The sequence below is a fragment of the Thalassophryne amazonica genome, chromosome 8 (genome assembly GCF_902500255.1).
Source record: "Thalassophryne amazonica chromosome 8, fThaAma1.1, whole genome shotgun sequence".
NCBI lineage: Eukaryota > Metazoa > Chordata > Actinopteri > Batrachoidiformes > Batrachoididae > Thalassophryne > Thalassophryne amazonica.
In genome coordinates, this window is record NC_047110.1 from 26,520,545 (window position 1) to 26,543,713 (window position 23,169).

The window sequence follows — 23,169 nt, forward strand, 5'->3', positions numbered from 1 at the left end:
CGTTCTCCTGTGTACCTGGTCATGAGGATGTTGACAAAACCTTTATCAGTGTGGAGCTTGGGAGAGATGTTGTCTTTAATCCACTTGTAGATGGACTGTGGAGAGGGGTCTGCCTTTATCTGCTTCAGCAGCTCCTTCTCCAGCTTCAGCAGGGGGAACAAGAAGCTTAGGCCTTTCCCCTCCAGAATCTCCAACATGCGGTCTTTGTTCTGATCAATTTCTGCCAGGAACAAGACAAAACAAATGTGGGGATTACAAAACAGTACCGTAATTTCCGGACTATAGAGCACACCTGAATATTAGTCACACCCACCAATTTTAAAAAGAAAAAAGAAATTGTACATAAATAAGCCATGAGTCTCCATGTTGTAACATGAGATATTTACATAGAAAGATGTTAGAGAGAAAGATTTTTTTAAATTAAATATGTGCCGTAAATGCTTTTTTTTCCCCCCTGAAGCGGTACACGTCAATACTGATGTGCATGTCATCCAGTGCACGCACGGGTTCTCCGCTCCACACGGAGAACTGAGTAATTTTAACTTTTTCTTGAGATTTCATCGTGTCAGCCAGGATCGGTTGGAGTCTGTGATAAATGAGACGTTAATGAGGCGCTGTGACTTTGACTTCTTGCGCCAAGAGAGAGAACCGGTGTGGAAGGGTGGGGGAGAAGGCTCCGCTCACTGATCTTACAGCGCAACTGTGGAGTTGGAGAGGGACTTTTCTTCACTAAAACAAACAGGTAAGACCTCTATATTTATACTGTGTGTGAATTTACACCACATGAGGAGTGCAACTTTCAGGAAATCAACTGACAGCATCAATTGACGTATTTGGACTTAATCAGCTGGGGTGGTAGCCAAGTGGTTAGTGCGCTTGATTTCAGTGCAGAAGGTTCCCGGTTCAAATCCCACCCCTACCACATTTCTCCATGTGGAGTTGCATCAGGAAGGGCATCCGGCATAAACCTGTGCCAATTCAACATGCAGACCCACCTTGGATTTGCTGTGGTGACCCTGAGTGCAAACAAGGGAGCAGCCGAAGGGAGTTACTATTGTAAAAGCCGCAGTGTTCAAAGCGTGTGAAAAAGCAGCGGCTATTAGTCCGGAAATTACGGTAATTGTCTCGTCAGTTAAAAATACTGCTCAAAAAAAATTTACGTGGGGGATCATGCTGGATATCTTTACTGGTATGGACTGGGTAATGTGTTAGGAAAGAAAGGATGCACATTAGATGAAAATGAAAATTGTTGACCTACAGAAGGCTGAATTCAAAGACACCCCAAAAACCAAAGCAAAAAAATTTTTTTATTGCAAGCATGTCCAGTTTGCCAAAATTTCATTGCAGCAATTCAAAATAGTGCTGAGTAGTTTGTATGGCCCCTATGTGTTTGCATTCATGCCTGACAACATCGGAGCATGCCCTAAATGAGTTGACAAATAGCGTCCTGGGGGTCCCCTCCCAGATCTGAACCAGGGCAGCACTTAGCTCCTGGATGGTGTGAGGTGCAAACTGGCAGCATCAGATGGACCAAAACATAATGTCCTAGAGGTGTTTTTTGGATTTAGGTCAAGTGAGTGTGGGAGCCAGTCAGTGGTTAACTATTCCTTTATTCTCCAGGAACTACCTGCATACTCTCACCACATGAGGCCGAGCATTGTCCTGCACCAGGAAAACTCGGGACCCACTGGTGCAGTGGGTCCTACAACGGGTCCAAGGATTTCATCCTGATACCAAATACAGGGATGAAAGTGGTGAAAAAAAAAAAAAGAAAAAAAAAAAAGAAGCTGAAACCCCAAATTAAAAATGTGAAAAAGAAATCAAATTCGAGCGGGTGGGGGGAGCGCTGGTCCACGCGCGCGCAGTTAATATCTACGTGAGAACGCATATTTTACGCGAGTGGGATTTTGTCACTGATCTGACGCCATATGAAATGGATTAAAAAACCCCTCTGCTAGTTAACTGACCAGATCAATATCCCAGAAGTTAAACTGACTTGATGCTATACTCTGATTAACAAGTGTTCCTTTAATTTTTGAGCAGGGCACAATGACGTTCCTCATGTGATTAACAAAACAAAATACAACCACTTCTAATAAACGTAAGTAAGTAAGTAAATAAATAAATAAATGGGCAAGTTTGTGGAAACTTTTGTCACTTATTTCAGAAAGTGAAAATTGTATACGTTCTAGACTCAATACATACAAACTAAAATGTTTCTGGAATTTTTGTATTTTAATTTTGACAAAACAAACAAAAAGAACAAACAAAACAAAAGTATACTGTGAACCTACAATGTCTGTCATTTGATTTTTTTTTTTTATGACAAATTGAAATATCGAATCAGCTGTCCACATGAGATTGAGTGGGTCAGCTTGAGCATTGCAAACTTCATATGAATTCATTAAAGACCACTGTTGATGTTGAGGAGGGGCTTACCTGGGAGCATCTTCTGCATGTTGACTTTGCTCTGCTGGAAGAGGTCAGTGAGCCACTCTCTGTCCTTGAGCTTGGCAGTTTGCTGCAGGCACAGCAGGAAGAGGGGAAAGTGGGTGCCGTTCTCCAGAGGGTGAGCTAGCTCTGCCACGCTCACCAGCTCAGCAATGACAGCCCTTGCTGCAAACTGGGCCAAGTAAGACTTGACCAATGGCACATCCACCTCAATCTTGGGGCACTGGTCAAGTACATTGAGGAAAGCCTGCAACAACAACCAGAGCACAAAGTGTCAGGATCTCCCACATAAAAGATGGCAGTACATTTATGGAATGAATGGCAACACATACCTTTTGAAAACGAGAGCAACCTTTGTGGGCCAGTCACCAATTTTTAGAAGTACCACAATGGAGTGACTGATTTAACACCCCTCCCCACCCAACAACAGCCACCAATATAGTAAGTGTTCCTTTTTATTTATTTATTTATTTTTAGATTACAGGGAAACACTGATCCTATTTTCAATTCCAACACACGAAATCAGTGTTAATGACAGATATCAATTTAACATTAAAATAATTTATGTGCTGATTTGCTTGTTTTTGTCGATTTGGACATATTTTTATGAAAGGATGACATATGACTCCTTGGACTTATGAGATTTTTTGTGTAAGGCCTGTGTGGAGAGAAAAAAAATCTTAAATCATGTCCATTAACCAAACTCTTTGACAGACCCTGGAAGGGACAATTTCTTAAAATTGGATTGCTTAAAAGGAGGAAAGAAGAAAAATGTTAGCTCGTCAAAGTGAAATCCTACTGCACCAATGACTGCTCAGGTTCACTTATTGTAGATTGATATGAACTAGGAACGGAAGTGGCTCCAGAAAAATGCAAAATTTTGACAGGTTGTTGAACATCTACAGGGGTACAGAAAACAGCGCTTTGCAATGTGATACTCAGTGGTGGGCTCAGCGAACCAAAACGTTAGCTTTGATAACCGCAAATCCGCTAACTGGAAAGTTAACTTTTATGACACAAAACCGATGAACCACTATAAAATTTAGCAGAAGCCACAGCTAACCACTAACTTTCAGTATTGTCTCCGGTACACTCTCAGCTACTGACAAGCTGGTTTTGAGTTTTAACACCGGCAACGGTTCTGATTAGAATCAAAGACAATCACAATCCCAACAAAACCAATAAGTCAGGAGCGCTTCTGTCTTTATGCACCCTGCCCACTGCTGTAAAAAAAAAAAAAAAAAAGAGTCATTTACATTCACAGCATACAGTGGTCCAGACATGAGGCAGAAGTCCTGAAAAGGAAAGCAGGTTTGACTTACGGTTTTGATTTATAAACCAAATCAATCCAGATAGTTTAACTACATTAATGTCAACTCTATAATTTTTACAAAGTAAAAATATGACATCTTTTAATTTTAAAATAATGCACTAATTATGATTTTTTTTACGTTAACACACACAGATGTCAAAAGGCATTATGGGGAAAAATGAGCGTCTGCTCGTCACTGATTAGTTGATTCATCGATCGATAGTCACACCACTGCAGCACTTCTCATTCCTTGTGGTTTAACAATGACAGCAAAATTACTTTCTAATACGATGTGGAATTCACCTCCAGTGGCCATTTCACTCCCTGGAAATCTGACAGCTGAGCAGGTGTTTCTAACGACGTCAAACATGCGAGTAAGAGGCTCACAAACCGGAAGTCTCAATTTCAAGATGGTGGCGGATGTTGAAAATCCCCCATTAACCTGAAGAAACAGCAAGGATGATCAGTGGAAACAGGATGCACCTGAGCTCAACTTTGAGCTTCATGGCAAAGGAGGTGAATACTTATGTACATATAGTTCCTTAGGGTTTTTTTTTAAATTTCTATTATAAATTAGCACATCTATTATATAGTATTGTGTGTAGAATTTTGAGGGAAAAAAAAAAATTAATCCATTTTGGAATAAGGCTGCAACATAAACTGTGGAAAAAATGATGCTCAATACCTTCCGGATGCACTGTATGCATGATTCCATCAGCAATACCATGAAACTTGAAATGAATGTGGGGTAAAGAAGAAACAAGCAATTTGGTGACACTCAGTTCAGCAAAAACAAAAATCTGTGGGTGGCTGCATCCACAGATTTCAATGTTAGAACTAATTTTTTTTTTTTGTAAATCAGGTAGCTCTGTATGACTAAAGGGCATTTCACACTGCATGTGTCATTTGATCATTTTGACACCCCCCCCCCCCTTTTGAGTTGGATGCTGCAGGGAGCAATTTCTACATCACTATCTGGCTTTTCGAGAGCCCAGTGAACAAGCAGGACAATCGGCACCTCGCATCAGGCTGGGAGCTTTTTTTCCAGTGACTGTTCGGAGCGATGGCGAGCCGATGGAGAACTGATTAGACATGAGGACCAGTTACACTGGAACACTGGCCACAGGTGCACACTGCAGCCACTGTTCAGCTCACAGACCCAGGCAAAGGTACACACAGCAGTCTATATTTAGGCCACAGACCCGGGAGAGCGAGACAGAGCAGATGGGGTTATCGAGCAGACCCACTCAATCCGAAATTATTCACTTTTGGATATATACTAACACCCAGTTTGAGCAACAGAGCTTCTGCAAATTTGTCTGAGGTGAGAGTAATTAAAAATAAAATATGACGTGACTGCACTGCCTAAGATTTATGATTGGCTAACATTAGCTTAGCCTTTTAGCCGTTAGTAGCAGAATCACTCAGTTGAGCTGAGTGAAAGTTTTAATTTGTAAATTGTTCAAGCTATCATTTTTTACCAATTAAAGCTTTTTTTTTTTCATTGTTACTGCTGTGATTATAAGGAAAACAACTTAAAACTTGCAGTGATGGAGGTGAACACCAAAACCTGAAGTTCAGACGCTAGAACAGAACATCTCTGCTCTTCCGAATGTGAGTAAAGTGTCTCCAAAAACTCCACTAAGGTCAAAGCTGTGAAAGAGACCATCAGGTTAAATGTCCTGAGAATCCAGCTCACCTGCTGTCTTTGCAAACCAACACCCGCTGCTATGCTTCTAATGGTTCTTTAAAGAGCAACTATTTTATTATTTGAAAAAGCTGTTTCCTTTTATATTTTAACATTAAACAAATCATTAAAAATGTCAATGAAGTCAAAGTTCAGCCAAAAAGACACTTGCACAGGTAGAAGCCCCGCAGCATTGTGCATAATTTCAAAACATTCACAATCACTAGAATAGTCAAATTCATATTTTCAAAATTACTCTGTCCTGATTACAACATTGACTAAATTTAAAAAATGATATGAGGTTTATGTCACATTTAGAAATCACACACTGCAGTCATTGTTATATCATCTCCTGTTGTGTTTAGAATAAATACAGTTGTATTGTAAAAGTTTGGGCACCCCTGATTTCCATGATTTTCCTTCATAAATCAGTTGTTTGGATCAGCAATTTCAGTTAAATATATCATATACAGGACAAACAGTGATATGTGAGTGACGTTTGACCTGTTCTGTTTTTGGATTCCACTTTAGTCTCAGCCCAATGTACCCAGTTTCTCCGTGTTTTAACTGTGCTTGTTTTTTTGACCACACCTCTGCCTCACTGTTTTATCTGTATACCATACCTCTGCACATTTACCTGACAAAGCCTTTTGATTATTCCTACACTACCACCTGAGAGTCTGCAATTGTATCCATCCTCTCTCTGAGCCGCAGCTCCATGCCCTATGACCACTTTAAACTTAAACCAAAAGAAATCTCCACAATATGATATACAGTTTTATATAAAGGTTTAGGCACCCCTGATAATTTTCATGATTTTCCTTTATAAATCATTGGTTGTTTGGATCAGCAAATATATCACATAGCAGATAAACAGTGATATTTGAGAAGTGAAATTAAGTTTACAGGTTTACAGAAAGTGTGCAATAATTCTTTAAACAACATTAGGCAGGTGCATAAATTTGGGCACCCCAACAGAAAAAAAATACATCAATATTTAATAGATCCTCCTTTTGCAGAAATAACAGCCTCAAAATGTTTCCTATAGCTTCCAATGAGAGTCTGGATTCTGGTTGAAGGTATTTTGGACCATTCTTCTTTACAAAACATCTCCAGTTCAGTCAGGTTTGTTGGTTTCCAAGCATGGACAGCCTGCTTAAAAATCACACCACAGATTTTCAATAATATTCAGGTCTGGGGACTGAGATGACCATTCTAGAACACTACTTGTTACTTTGCATGAATGCCTTAAGCCGCGGTCCCACCGAATAATGAAGGATGAAGAAGGAGCCACGCACCCTGTTTTTTTTGTTTCGTGAGCTATCGTGGCAGTATAGTGGCTCAGAGTGGCTCCTAGAGGCGTTATCTTCAGCTAACGAGGCTCCTCTCTGAGCGTGGTGCTAATGTGAAGATGTTCAAAATTTAGCAACAACAGCGTGGCGCAGTTTGTGTTCGAGTTACTGCGACGGCTTAGAGGCATTTGCGTGGTGCTTACGAGTCTGCAAAAAGTCCATTATCCGTTCGTCTGGCACCTTCGCAGGACCTGAGAGGCTATTTTTGGAACAGCTCTCCTCTTGCACACACAATTCCACCTGCTCTGTGCGCTGGACACTATATAAAATAATGACTTTGTAATGGATTAATCATTTTCTGCCAAACCTTGGATGCTGAAAACACCTCTTCTAGAATCAGCTGACTGTTTCATCTGGACGCTTTTTTTCCCTCTCTTTCCTGCTCCATGTGGGATGTATTTTGAACAGCTTAAGGTAATTATTTTTTATGTTTTTTTATAGCTTGATAAAACAGTTCCTTGCTGTAAAAGTATGTCTGTATGTTGATGTCTGTTGTATGTAAAAGTATGTTGATATAATATCTTCTTAATGGATCACATGTGTGCGCACTGAGGCAGGACCCGAGAGGCTGTTTTTGGAGCGGCTGTCTTGCGCACACAATTCCACCTGCTCTGTGCGCTGGACTCTATATAAAATAATGATTTTGTAGCGGATTAATCATTTTCTGTCAAACCTTGGATGCTGAAAACACCTTTAATCACTTCTGGAATTAATGGATCACATGAGCTCCGCTGTGTGTGCGCACTGATGCAGTGACTCATCACGCTTCAAACGAGCATTTAGGCAGAACGCCAGCTTACAAAAGAGTGATATTTCAGTCAATATCGGACGAACACAAAGTTACAATTTGGGTGACTGCGTGAAAGTGGATGTGGGTTTAAAGCCATGGAAGATAGTAACTCCAGTGGAGCAGCTAAGAGCAGGAGCTGTGCGGCAACACAGGTGGAGAGCACGTGAAAGACCGATTATGAAGACATAACACAAAGTTAAAAGTTGTATCATGATAACTTGTAAGCTGCAAAAGAAATAAAGAAGATTTTATATATATATATATATATATATATATATATATATATATATATATATATATATATATATATATATATATATATATATATATATTCAACAAAAATTTAAACGCAACACTTTTGGTTTTGCTCCCATTTTGTATGAGATGAACTCAAAGATCTAAAACTTTTTCCACATACACAATATCACCATTTCCGTCAAATATTGTTCACAAACCAGTCTAAATCTGTGATAGTAAGCACTTCTCCTTTGCTGAGATAATCCATCCCACCTCACAGGTGTGCCATATCAAGATGCTGATTAGACACCATGATTAGTGCACAGGTGTGCCTTAGACTGCCCACAATAAAAGGCCACTCTGAAAGGTGCAGTTTTATCACACAGCACAATGCCACAGATGTCGCAAGATTTGAGGGAGCGTGCAATTGGCATGCTGACAGCAGGAATGTCAACCAGAGCTGTTGCTCGTGTATTGAATGTTCATGTCTCTACCATAAGCCATCTCCAAAGGCGTTTCAGAGAATTTGGCAGTACATCCAACCAGCCTCACAACCGCAGACCACGTGTAACCAAACCAGCCCAGGACCTCCGCATCCAGCATGTTCACCTCCAAGATCGTCTGTGACCAGCCACTCGGACAGCTGCTGAAACAATCGGTTTGCATAACCAAAGAATTTCTGCACAAACTGTCAGAAACTGTCTCAGGGAAGCTCATCTGCATGCTCGTCGTCCTCATCGGGGTCTCGACCTGACTCCAGTTCGTCGTCGTAACCGACTTGAGTGGGCAAATGCTCACATTCGCTGGCGTTTGGCACGTTGGAGAGGTGTTCTCTTCACGGATGATGCGAAGGAGATGTGTTGCACTGCATGAGGCAAATGGTGGTCACACCAGATACTGACTGGTATCCCCCCCCAATAAAACAAAACTGCACCTTTCAGAGTGGCCTTTTATTGTGGACAGTCTAAGGCACACCTGTGCACTAATCATGGTGTCTAATCAGCATCTTGGTATGGCACACCTGTGAGGTGGGATGGATTATCTCAGCAAAGGCGAAGTGCTCACTATCACAGATTTCGACTGGTTTGTGAACAATATTTGAGGGAAATGGTGATACTGTGTATGTGGAAAAAGTTTTAGATCTTTGAGTTCATCTCATACAAAATGGGAGCAAAACCAAAAGTGTTGCGTTTATATTTTTGTTGAGTGTGTATATATATATATATATATATATATATATATATATATATATATTTTTTTTTTTTTTTGGAAAATGATCCACAGGTGTATATAATAAAACGGCACCTCATTCTGTATGCAGAACGGCACCACGCGCAATAAACGGACGAACACAAAGTTAAAAGTGGATTCACGTTGTAAAAATGATTGTGTTTAAAGCCAGGGAAGAAATAAAGCCAGCAAGCCACAGATGGAAAGAAAGCCACTTAGAAAGAGCACAAAGGCAGCTGTCCATGAAAGGACAACAGCAGCGCGCGTGCACAAAAGTGCGCTTTTGCAGAAATAAACGGACGAACACAAAGTTAAAAGTGGATTCACGTTGTAAAAATGATTGTGCTTAAAGCCAAGGAAAAAATAAAGCCAGCAAGCCACGGATGGAAAGGAAGCCACTTAGAAAGGGCACAGCGGCGGCTGTCCATGAAAGAACAACAGCAGTGCACGTGCAAAAGAGTGATTTTGCAGAAATAAACAGACAAAGTTTTGTGTGTTTAAAGTGCAGAAGAAAAGCCAGAGAGCCGCGGAGCCAGCAAGGAGCACAGAGGCGGCTCTCCAGGAACCCGTGGTTCGGGTCTAGCTGGTCTGGTGCATTACAGGTGGACAGCAGCCTGGCGCACAGCACATAACGAGAGTTACGAATGTAACTATGGTTCTATGAATTCCGGATGACCGCCAGAGGGCGGTGCTTTAGCACCTGGATAACTACATGTGCGCAGCACAGAGGTCGAGAATATATATCAACAAATTCACACCATTGAATGTGACCTGGGTGACGTCACTGGTTGTCTTTATATACCAGACGCACCCAGCGCTCGCTTCTTTTCGGAATGAACTCGCAAGACTGAGTGACAAGCAACTCTGGCGGTCATCCGGAATTCATAGAACCGTAGTTACATTCGTAACTCTCGTTCTATTTCATTCCTCCTGACCGCCAGAGGGCGGTGCTTTAGCACCTGGATGACTTAATACCAACAAGGTCACGAAGAGTCACACTCACCTCGCATCAGCAGTGGGGAGTGGAGGCAGACAACACCGCCGAAGTCACCGCAGGAGGAGCGGCCACATTCAGTCTGTAATAGCGGGCGAAGGTACAGGACGAAGCCCACGTAGCAGCAGCACAAATATCACTCAAAGGGACACCTCTCAGTGCAGCCCAGGAGGTGGACACCCCTCTGGTGGAATGGCACGTAACCTTAGGAGGCTGAAGACCTCTGGACCTGTATACTTGTAAAATGGCATCCACGACCCAATGCGAGAGTCGCTGCTTTGAGACAGCACAGCCTCTTTTGTGATCACCGTAACACACAAACACGGCATCCGTTTTCCGGATCCCGGCAGTCGCACTAATGTACTGCTTCAACATTCGGACAGGACACAGGGAACCTGAAACAGATAATCCTGCATCAGAATGCGGGACATACACAGCCAAGGAAACTGGCTGGTTAACATGAAAAGTTGAAATTCTCTTGGGTAAAAAGGACGGATTAGGCCACAGCGTAACCCCAGATCCGTCAGAATTCCATCACAAACAGTCCCCAGCGACTGGGAGGGCATGGAGCTCTCCCACCCGCTTAGCCGAAGACAGTGCAAGTAGAAAGGCAGTCTTCACTGACACCCATTTAAGATCAGCACTTTCAACTGGTTCGAAAGGGGATAAGCTTAAACCTTCCAGGACTAGAGGACGGTCCCATGAAGGTATGCGTGCAAGCCTTGGAGGCCACAAACGTAGAGCACCTTTCAAAAAACGACACACTAAGAGGTGTGAACCCACTGACCGGCCATCAACGTAGACGTGCCGGGCAGAGATTGCAGCAACATAAACCTTCAAGGTAGCGACAGAAAGTCCTTTCTCCAGCAGTTCTTGTAAATATGTGAGGAGAATAGGCACAGGGCAATGCTCCGGGTCTAATTTTGTTTCTCACACCACCGCGCAAACAGCTTCCATCTGTTGTCATACAAAGCCCTGGTAGAAGCAGCACGTGAATTAAGGATAGTCTGAACAACAGCCTGGTCACAAGAACTTAACAAAGAGTCTGGCCCCTCAACGGCCACACATACAGTTGAAGGCGTTCTGGGTGAGAGTGCCAAATCCTCCCCTGTAGCTGTGACAACAAATCCTTCCTCTCCGGGAGAGCCCAAGGTTCTCCCTCGAGGAGTTTGTAAATCATGGGAAACCAAATCCTCCCAGGCCAGAATGGAGCAACCAGCAGCACCCTGTGGCTGCTCTGATCTATCCTGTGCAGTGTCAACATCAGCAGCGGGAGAGGAGGGAAGGCATAAAGGAGGCAATCCGGCCACAGGTGAGCCAATGCATCCTGCCCCAGCGGGCTGTCTGGTTCCAAGAGGGAGTACCATCGTGGGCAATGTGTCAAGGTGCTTGAAGCGAAAAGGTCCACTTCCGCTGCACCATATTTCTGCCAGATCATTTGGACCACAATCGGGTTCAGTCTCCACTCTCCCGGTGGTGGTTTCTGTCTGGAGAGTAAATCCACTGCGCTGTTCTGTACACCGGGCAGATGAACTGCTCTGACACTCTGAAGGCGAGGCAACGCCCATAAGAGAAGCTTCCGAGTTTCTGCCAATGAGTGATTGGACCTGGTGCCCCCCTGATGGTTTACGTGATAGACTGTTGACGTGTTGTCCGACCGGACAAGAACATGTCTTCCTCTCAGGGCTGGGAGGAAATGCTTGAGAGCCAGTCGCACAGCGCGAAGCTCCAGCACATTTATGTGTTGGAGTCTCTCCTGGGGACTCCAGACACCCCTCACCATCCTGTGATTCCACACAGCCCCCCAACCTTTGAGTGATGCATCTGTAGCAACCACCTCTCGGCGAGAAGGAACAGAGCCTAGAGGGACACCCTTGCAGATGAAGTCCACGTTCCCCCAGGGTTTGAGGTGCAGAAGGCACTGGTTGGAGAGTCGTACAAGCCTGTTGAGTTGAGGCCTAGGTTGTTGATACAAATCTGTAGGGGACGTAAGAACAGAAGTCCCAAAGGTACCACTAGCGACACTGCAGTCAATTTGCCCATCAACCGGAGCAGCAAACCAAAAGGCAGCGTCACAGCCCGTTGAATGTGTGAGACGAGACGAATTACATCGTCCACTCTCTGCGGGGATGGCGATGCAGTCATAGTCAGGGAGTTGATGGCAATGCCGATGAAGGTCGTTTGTTGACTGGGAACAAGAGAACTCTTTGCAAAGTTCACTGTGAGTCCTAAATGAGAGACATGGTTCAGTAGAAGAGCTGTGTCGTTGTGCGCCTGCTCCTGAGTCGGAGCGCAGACAAGCCAATCGTCTAAGTAGGGTAGGATTCTTAATCCAAGAGCTTGCAGTGGGGCTAGTGCTGCAGCCATACATCTGGTAAATGTACGAGGGGCAAGAGAGAGGCCGAAAGGAAGCACGCTGAACTGGTATGCCTGACCTTCGAAAGCAAAGCGGAGAAACTGCCTGTGATGAGGCGCCACTGGCACATGAAAATAGGCGTCTTTTAAGTCGACACTTGTGAACCAGTCTCCTGGTGTGATAGTTTGAAGGACGTCTACTGTGCGGAGCATGTGAAACTGCAGCACTTTGATATAACGATTCAGACATTGGAGATCGAGGATAGGACGAAAGCCGCCATCCTTCTTTGGAACAAGGAAGTAAATTGAATAGAACCCCCTGAGCTGGTCTGATTCCAAAATCTCCCGTTGTAGGGCAGCAGACTGCACCGAGTTGGAAACAACAGTCATCCTCACCCAATTGAACTTTGGAGGATGACATCCGAACTGAATTCTGTAACCTTCGAACAAGGTTGAAATGACCCATGGGTCTTGAACTTGAGCCTCCCAGTGGCTGAGTTGATTTCGTGAAAAAAGGCTGGGGGCCAAACATTGGCAGGCAGACTTGACCACCTCTGCCTCGCATCCCTGAGGACCTCTGGGTGCGATTACTGGAAGCTCTGCGAAACCGTTCAGTTCTCGAGGGTCTGCCCGTAGGCTCACGAAAGGCAGGCTGCTGGGAGAGCTGGCCCTCAACTGCAAAAGCACGTGCAGCTCTGGGAGTCGGCAGAAGCCTGGATGTAGAGTGAAAAGCTGTAGCACGTCTGACTGGCTGAGGTCTGGAAGACCGGTGTAGGTCAACAAACTGTTGCCGAGATTTACTAGCCTCGACAGCACGCTCTAAAGTTTGTTGGGCCGCAGGTCCAAATACTTGGCCTGGAAGAACCGGCAGCGAACGGAGTGTGCCTCTGCAGGATTCGGAAAGGGGGGACTGCGCAAGCCACACCTGACGTCTAGTGATGGTAAGGGTTGACATCAGTCTGCCAAGCTCTCTGGACATATAAGCAAAGGTTTGGAGTGAGGCATCACTAAGACTTTGCGTAGCATCATCAACCTCTGCCTCCCTCAAAGACTTTGAGAGGGCAAGGGCTAAATGGGACACCGAGTTGCCTAGGCGACCGATGCGAGCAGCTATGCCATAGCTTTTGGTGAGGAGGTCATCAGTGACCCTACACTGAGGGCGTGGGCAGCGGGCATCCGGCCGAGTAGCATCAGCTGGAGCCACAACCAGGTTCGCAATAATGCTGTCAACGGCGGGCATACGATTCAGACCATACTGCGCTGAATCACACAGAGCTAAGGGCTCTGCAGTCCTGTGATAGATGGGTCAATGATTTGGGGTCCGCCCAACATCGGTGGAGCTCCTCGATATATGGTTGTGAAACTGGAACGTTGAACTCAGGCTTCTGAGTGACTTTGAAAAAGGCACTTGAAGCGGTGGTTTCCGCAGGGGGATTATCGACCCCAAGCCTGGATAAAGCCAACTGAACAGCTTGCTTGACAAAGGATAGTCCAGGTTCGGTTTGCGGCATGGACTCTGCCTCTGAGGTATGACAGCCCACTAATGAATGGCTTGGAGAAAGACTCCTCTCATCCTCATCCTCCACACAGTTTATATCACTTGTCATGTACAAGGAATCAGTTGCAGCAATAGACACGACATCGTCCTCCTGCTGAGTAACTACATTGGTCTGATCAGCCTCATTAGGGACAGCAGGAACTGTCACTGCATCCTTAGGCTGTAGATTCAGAAGCAAGGACTTAATCTGAGCAAACACAGAAGTCAACGTTTCGACCTTTTCAGCCAAAGCATGGTCATGAGTAACCTTCTTCGCATAAGGGGCTCCTGCATGTGGGCGTTTACGGCGCTTTGGGTCCTTCCTGGGGCTGGAGGCCAAAGTCGCACTAGATATTCCACTTTCCAATCCCATCCGATCCCAAGACAGGAGGGGCAAAACATATGTCCATCATCTGGGCTCAAGGGAGCCAAACAGGTACTACAGCCATGCAACAAAGGCCCTGTCAACATTGTGGACTGCGTGCAGATGGCTAACGCAAGCCCTGATGGTTACAAATGGAAAGAAAGCGTGAATCACACGCAGTGTAAATAGTAACACGAGGCACGGAGCGTGAAGCACTGACAGTCGCAGACTCGACACGAGGCACGGAGCGTGAAGCACTGACAGCCGCAGACTCGACACGAGGCACGGAGCGTGAAGCACTGACAGCCGCAGACTCGACACGAGGCACGGAGCGTGAAGCACTCACAGCCGCAGACTCGGCACGGAGCTTGAAACACTCACAGCCACAATAACAGTAATAACCGAAAAAACTCACAGCCCAAGTGCTAAGTCACTTAGAGCAACGACAACAACACTAGCTGCTAGCGGAGCTGTTAAACTTGGCAAATGGCGGCAGTGCAGACAAAGTACTTCAAGGAGTGGAAAAAACTCACGGCAAGCCCAACACAGTACACTATACTGGTTCTGACACACACAATACCACGTAGTTAACGGGGTTAGCGACACAACTAAACAAATAGCCAGCTTTCATCGAAACAACACAGCTAATGTGCACAGAGGAAAATATCCAGCAGGGCAGCGGCAAGGCGCGCACCCGGCGTTTAGGAAGGTGTACTCACGACAGGCGTCACAGAATACAAAAAACGGTGAAGCTGTGTCTCGCAGGCTCTGGAGGACGTGTGCAGTGCACGTAGCTCCAACCGAAGGTGTGTTGCGAGGCTACAAGCGAGAGCGGCAATCGCAGCTAAATGCGTTCTGAACCTCTAAGAATGCGAGAATGTAGAAAAGAGAGCGCTGGGTGCGTCTGGTATATAAAGACAACCAGTGACGTCACCCAGGTCACATTCAATGGTGTGACTTTGTTGGTATATATTCTCGACCTCTGTGCTGCGCACATGTAGTTATCCAGGTGCTAAAGCACCGCCCTCTGGCGGTCAGGAGGAATGAAATAGAACTGCGGAACTGTGCTGAAATGTCTATTTTTGGACTGCGTTTAAAAAAGAAAGAAAGAAGCGACATCTTTAAATGCTGCTGTGAATCTGAATTGAAAACCCACACTTTGAAGCGACCAGGTGTGGGAGGGCTGGAGGTTTGGACCAAACTCATGCCTAAACGTGCGCCAACATGGCGTTATCATGGCACTACGTGGATTAGTGTGGCTGATGCGAGCCATTCGAGGCTGTAATGGCAGGTCGGTCGTGGCTCACTAGAGGCTGCTACGCGGCATATGCGGGGTACAGAGAGGCACATAGTGGCACCTTCATAGTGGATACGTGATAGATCAAAACGTGGGTCATTCTTCAAATAATCACCCCATAACCATGGGTGGCTCCTTCTTCAGCCTTCATTATTCGGTGGGACCGAGGCTTACGCAAGTTGTCGTCTTCTTCAGGATCCAGTCCTGATGCAACTTGGACTTTGTCACTGATTCATGACCACTGTTCTCAAGAATCTGATGATATTGACTGGAATCCATGTGACCTCAACTTTAACAAGATTCCTAGAACCTGCCCTAGCCACACAGCATGATGGAACCACCTCCAAATTGTACTGTTGGTAGCACGTGTTTTTCTTGGAATGGTGTGTTCTTTTTCAACCATGCATACCACCCCCTTTGTCCAATAACTCAATTTTAGTTTCATCAGTCCACAGCACCTTATTCCAAAATGAAGCTGGTTTGTCCAAATGTGCTTTAGCATACCTCAAGTGACTGTGGTGTGTACACAGAAAAGGCTTCCTCCGCATTATAGCATCTCTTTGTGCAAAGTGCGCTGTACAGTTGAACGATGCACAAGGACAAGATCTCCAGCAAGATCATGTTGTAGGTCTTTGGAGCAGGTCTGTGGATTGACTATGACTGTTTTTACCATCCTTCGCTTCAGCTTATCTAAGATTTTTCTTGGCCTGCCACTTCAGGCCTTAACTAGTACTGTGCCTGCAGTCTTCCATTTCCTCACTATGTTCCTCACAGTGGAAACTGACAGCTTTGGTGTTTGGGGTGGGGAGGGTTTGGGGGGCCCTGCTGGCTGCTCCTGGCTGTCTGGGGGCCTTGTGCTCTTCCTGGCCCTGGGGTTGGGCCTCGCCTCTTGTCTGGGGGCCGGGCCCTACCCCCGTATGTCTCGATGGTTCCTACCTTGTGCTTTGGATTAGGTTGAGGTGGCTCCTTTGCTCCCCGTCCTGGCCGTCGCTCGCTCCCGCCTTCGGGGGCCGTGGCCCTGGTGGTGTGGTTCTGGGGTTCCCCCCGATTGGTGAGCCTATGCCAGCGCCCTGTGTGCTTCCCTTGGGTATGGGGCTGCCCCCTGTGCCTCTGTGGGGAGGGGTTGTGTCGGGGGGGTGTTCCGGCGCCATCGGGCAGCTGCCCTGTTGGTTTGCCGTGCTGCCCAGTGGCTCTGGGGGCTGCCTTTCCTGGCCCCTATGCCCTTCCGCTGCCCTTTCTCTCCTGGTTCCCCCGGGGCCCTGCGTCCTGGACACATTTCCGTTGATGCTCGCGGCTGGCTGCGCGGCTTCTGACGTGCCGGAGTGGTCCATGTCATATGGTAAGGTTCTGTACTCTTGTGTTGGCCCAACACACCAGCCACAGTAGTGACCAGATATTTCGCTGTGATCTGGGTCTCTGTGTGTGGATGGTTGCGTGTTTGTGGCCATCACCACAATATGGTTTTTGGGTGCTCATAAGGGGATTAACACTATGGTGTTCTAGAAGAGGGTATGGATGGTCACTAATTAGACAACAGACTGTTGCTGTCACTGTTTGTTCATGTGTGGTTATTTGTCATGGTATGTTGTATGGTTGGGGCCCCCGTCTCCTCGGTGTCTCACATCACAGGTATTGTCTTCACCACTCGTCTCTCATTCTTGTCTTTGTGTTGTTTTGATGGTCGGCACTACTTGAGAGAAGTTGTCGGTTGGCTTTGAGTAGGATGTTGTCGGCTGATCGGGAAGGGCGGATGGGGGTCACACACACCACATTCACTCACGCACTACATACCTTCTGTCTTGCAAGAATAAATTGCATATATGGGTATTAATGTTCATAAATGATTCTGCCAGTGTGGCATTTACCATTACTATATATGCAGACAGGGGAAGAGAAAAAAAAAGGAAATTGACAGCTGAAATCTGAGATAACATATCAATGACTGTGGAAATTTACATGTTCTCTTCAGGCAGTCATCTTTATAAAGCTCATTGGAACAGCACTAAACAAAAGTTCCAGCATCATCACCTTGCCCAATGCAGATTCGAGATTCATCACTGAATATGACTTTCATCCAGTCATCCACAGTCCACGATTGCTTTTCCTTAGCCCATTGTAACCTTGTTTTTTTCTGTTTAGGTGTTAATGATGGCTTTCATTTAGCTTTTCTGTATGTAAATCCCATTTCCTTTAGGCAGTTTCTTACAGTTCGGTCACAGACGTTGACTCCAGTTTCCTCCCATTCGTTCCTCATTTGTTTTGTTGTGCATTTTCGATTTTTGAGACATATTGCTTTAAGTTTTCTGTCTTGACGCTTTGATGTCTTCCTTGGTCTACCAGTATGTTTGCCTTTAACAACCTTCCCATGTTTGTATTTGGTCCAGAGTTTAGACACAGCTGACTGAACAACCAACATCTTTTGCAACATTGTGATGATTTACCCTCTTAAGAGTTTGATAATCCTCTCCTTTGTTTCAATTGACATCTCTCGTGTTGGAGCCATGATTCATGTCAGTCCATTTGGTGCAACAGCTCTCCAAGGTGTGATCACTCCTTTTTAGATGCAGACTAACGAGCAGATCTGATTTGATGCAGGTGTTAGTTTTGGGGATGAACATTTACAGGGTGATTCCATAATTTATTCCTCAGAATTGAGTGAGTCCATATTTTTTTCTCTCTGCTTGGTCTAATAAAGTAACCGTTACTGACTGCCACAATTATTTTTCCTGATTTCTTAGTGTTTCTTAAAGCCAGAAAGTTGCCATTTGAAATGACTTTAGTTTTGTGTCATGTCTGTGATCTGCTTTTTTTCTACAAAATTAAACAACTGAATGAACATCCTCCGAGGCCGGTGATTCCATAATTATTGCCAGGGGTTGTATTAAAAAATGTCAAGCTTGTGTGTTGCAATAATTAGAGAGGTTTATTTGGGTTTATTTAAATATTTACATATTATTACAATAATAAAAAATACCTATAAGAGCTATTAAATAGGTAATTTTTTTGTATAATGGGAGACAGCCGAGTTATCGATGGTGTGGCCCTCGGACATAATTCAAGTTCCCTATGTGGTCCCTTGTAAAAATTAATTGCCCACCCCTGGGCTAGAGGCATACTCCTTTGCCTTACCCCTTGTTTTAAAGGGGTAGGCGTAGGGGTAGGGCCAAGGGGAAGGGGCACAAAAGAAAATCGAGATTGGGCCCAAGTAAAAAAATAAAAAAAAAATATCTTTGGAAACTTTTGATGTTCATCTGTAAATTAAAACCATAGCTTACCTGTTTCAGACAAAATGATTTCTTGATTAACATGATAATGAGCCTTAGGCACTTATTTTTAGACAAATAAAACAGCATGAAAAGTAATGTGTACATTTTTAAGTCTGGCAGATTCATTCACATCTGCATTTCAACCAGGAAAAAAAACACTGTAAAGTTAAATATTTATTATAAACATGAGTCCAGCGTCAATTAATTACAATTTCTAAATGTGACAAATCTCACAAAATTTTTTAATTTAGCCATTTCAACATTTAATTACATCCTTGTTGATTGTGTAATTGCTTTTAATGTAAAATATGAATGACTATTTTAGTGATTGTGAATGTTTTGAAATTATACACAATGGGGCGGGGCTTCTACCTGTGCAAGTGTGTTTTTGACTGAACTTTGACTTCATGGACATGTTTAATGATTCATTCACTTAATGTTATAATATAAAATGGAACAGCTTTTTCAAACAACATAATAGTTGCTCTTTAAAGACCTTTGCATTATGTAGAAGCGTAGCAGCAGGTATTGTTTTCAGAGAAGACAGCTGGACTTTCAAGACATTTAACCAGATGAAGCTCTCCTCCACAGCTTCGACCTCTTGGTGGAGGTTTTGGAGCCACTTTCCTCACATTTTGAAGAGCAGAGATATTCTCTTCTTCCTTCTGGTCTTCAGGTTTTGGTGTTCAGCTAATCACTAAGTTTTTGAAGTACATCTCTACTTACAAGTTTCTCTGCACAGCAAATGTTGAAATGCTCCTGATGTGCGACAAGGCAAGAAATAGGTTTCTTAAAATATAAAGAAACACGAAACAGAGCTGTGCTATTTTCTTTGTCTGATAACTCGAGTTAAAAAAAAAAATCTAAGTTATTTCAAGTTGAGACTTTTCTTGTAGTCAGAGCAGTAACCATTAAAAGCTGTTGCTTTATTTGGTAAAAAAAAAAACACATCTAACAATTTACAAATGTAAAACATTCACTGAGCTCAGTCGTGATTGATTCAACATCCTGCAGCTAAAGGCTAAGCTAACATTGAAGGATAAAACTTCAGCGGTGCACTAATGTCACGTATTATTAAAATACTCTCACCTCAGACAAATCTGCAGAAGCGCCGCTGCTCAAACTGTGTATATATACCCAAAAGTGAGGAATTTCAGACAGAGTTTATCTGCTCGATCACCCTGGCTCTCTGCCTGACTGACTGGTGTGGCTCTATGGCAGGGTAAGCCACAGCTCCGTCCGGCCTCACTGACCAACAGCCTTTGAGAAAAAAAAAAAAACTCCTCCCAACAGGGTGATGCCCGTCACTCATTCTTCTGCTTTTTGTTCATTAATCTTGTGGTTATGACTCACAGACTGAGTGCTTTGCTTTTTAATATTTCGCTTTTTGCAGGAACACACGACGCTTCACAAACACTGACTGTGAGACCTGTTAAATCGCCAGCGGAAATGCACCTGCTGAATTGCCAAGAAAGAGGGATAATTGGCAATAAAATACAAATAAAATAAAAATAAAATTGGCTGTGCATTTTGCACCAAACGGCTGGTGTTTTCTTTGAGACTGTAATTGTATTAGATAAGAGAGAAGACAGAGGGCGAAAATCTCTTGTTCGTGCGCGCTGCACACAGCGACCACACGAGTCACTTCACACATTGGCTGTGTGTTTGGCACCAAAAGGCTGTGGCTTTCTTTGCCACCAAAGCCAAAGGGAAAATCATAATCATGGTTTTGTTTGAGACTGTAATTGTTACGAGCAGGGAGAAAAAGAGTGAGAAACCCTCTCGTTTGCACACAAGCGCGTGCTGGCTGAAGCAATCACAGAGAGCAGCGCTTCACATATAAACATAATAATTCATCAAAAATCCTGGCAAAAATTACTAATCATTCAGGTTTTCCTGAGCCGATCAACAAAATTTAAAATCTGGTATGTAGGTTGAAGTCTCCGCTTTCAACAAACATTCAAACTGAATCTGAATGTGTTGTGAATTTAATGGAAGGACCGCTGAATTTTGTCATGTGACTTTTGACACGTATGTGCATCATTCGACTTCAGAGGGTTAAGCAAGCATACACACTTGCATGCACAGCCAAGTACTAGTGGAAAATATGAAATTGTGAAACATGATAACTTAGGAGGTATCTTACCTAGGTTTTAAATATCAAGGAGCAGATATGAAAGTGATAGTGGCACAAATAAAACTCTTGTCATGAGTATCCTTTACAACAAAACATCAGAAAATGACTGCACTGTAGAATTTTTTTTCCCCTCAAATCAATTGTGTATATATTTTTTATTTATTTCAGCAATTTACCTACAAAACATTGTATGCCCCCAAATTAACTGGCTGCACACCTGAATGAGTTAATCAACTTGTGGCAACATAGATGGTAAATATGTAGCTTAATTAGCCCTAGAAGACCACAGTTGAGAACCATGGGTAAATATGAAAGCTGTTCATCCCCCACATTTAAAGAAGGTTCCATCAATGTAAGCAAACGTGGGTTCCTTGAGGCCTCTTTTAAACCAACAATCTTCTCTAAAATATTGAAATTAATTTCAAATGTGGCCCCCTTTTCCATCAGATGCTAGTTGATGGCAGAGTCCTAACTAATGAAATTGGCCCTCCAATGAACTATTTGTATGAATGCCTGTCTGGTTTCTCTGATGTAGAACTTAATGAACCTGTTGCTGCACTGAACAGCTTACACCAGATTACCAAGAACTAAAGTCCAACTGACCTGACTCAACCTACATGAACACTTACAGACCAAAGATTTCAAAAACCATGTAGTCAGTTGTACAGTCACAATATTTTCCATAATAACTGCAATATAACTTTCTTCAAATGGTACAGCCCTAGTCATTAGCAATGAGGCACTTCCAAGCTAGATCATGCTCAGGGAAATACACACACACACACATACATATATATGGATTTGAATCATGTGCGCTTGCATCAGCCAAGCTTGAACCTTCGTGCGCATGCGTGAGTTTTTTCACGCCTGTCGGTTGCGTCATTCGCCTCTGGGCAGGCTTTGAGTGAGCACTGGTCCAGCCCCCTCGCCTGATTTTCATTGTCAGGGAAATGGCTGAGCGACTGCCGCTTTGCTCTATAAAAAATTTTTCAGAAACTGTGCGAGAGCCAGGTGGAAACCATTCGGAAAATTCAGATGGCTTTCGGTGAAGATTTTATCGGCGTCACACAGATTAAGGAGGATTACAACCGGTTTAAAGACAGCGCACAATGGCGGAGGACGCGCCGCACTCCAAGCGGCCATCGACAGGCTGAAGCGACCAGATCATTTCCAAAGTGAAGGCTGTGTTGATCCGGGACGTTGTCTGACTACCAGAGAAATTGCAGAAAATGTGGACATCAGCACTTTTGCGGCACATTCTGCTGTTACAGGAGATTTTGTAATGAAAGACGTGTGGAGGAATTCGCGCGTAGGGATGGAGCCGCTCATGGCGCACAACAAAAAACACCTCCGTGTTGGACACCATTCGGAAGATTCAGACAGCTTTCGGTGGCTTTTCAGTCAAGCGAGTATCCGAGAAATTGTGTAACAGCTGGGCATGCCACAACATGTCCTGTGAGACTTCCAACACGGAGGTGTTTTTTGTTGTGCGCCATGAGCGGCTCCGTCCCGACGCGCAAATTCCTCCGCACGTCTTTCATTGCAAAATCTCCTGTAACAGCGGAATGTGCTGCAAAAGTGCTGATGTCCACATTTTCTGCGATTTCTCTGGTAGTCACACGACGTCCCGGATCAACACAGTCTTCACTTTGGAAATGATCTGGTCATTTCAGCCTGTCGATGGCCGCTCGGAGCGCGGCGCACCCTCCGCCATTGTGCGCTGCCTTTAAACCGGTTGTAATCCTCCTTAATCTGTGTGACGCCGATAGAATCTTCACGGAAAGCCACCTGAATTTTCCGAATGGTTTCCACCTGGCTGTCTCACACAGTTTCTGAAAAAATTTTCATGCAGCAAAGCGGCAGTCGCTCAGCCATTTCCCTGACAATGAAAATCCGACGAGGGGGCTGGACCAGTGCTCACTCAAAGCCTGCCCACAGGCGAATGACACAACCGACAGGCGTGAAAAAACTCACGCATGCGCACGAAGGTTCAAGCTTGGCTGATGCAAGCGCACGATTCAAATCCATATAGTTTTTGAAAAAAATAAAAAGGTCGGAAACTTTTCTAACAGACCTCGTATATATATCCAAATATGAAAGCTGCTGACGGCTCATTGTCAGACCTGTTCGCTTCACCTCTGTGAAAAACTTGGTAACTGA

The 23,169-nt window shown here is 44.4% G+C and overlaps 1 protein-coding gene across 1 annotated transcript in view; it reads right to left on the reverse strand.

Annotated features, from left to right (window-relative positions):
* Nucleotides 1-23,169, reverse strand: part of eif4g2b (eukaryotic translation initiation factor 4, gamma 2b) — a 75,924-nt gene that overhangs the window by 2,619 nt on the left and 50,136 nt on the right. Inside the window, 2 exon segments of the mRNA XM_034175901.1 lie at nucleotides 16-220; nucleotides 2,440-2,698. Coding sequence (XP_034031792.1) covers nucleotides 16-220; nucleotides 2,440-2,698 — 464 coding nt within the window.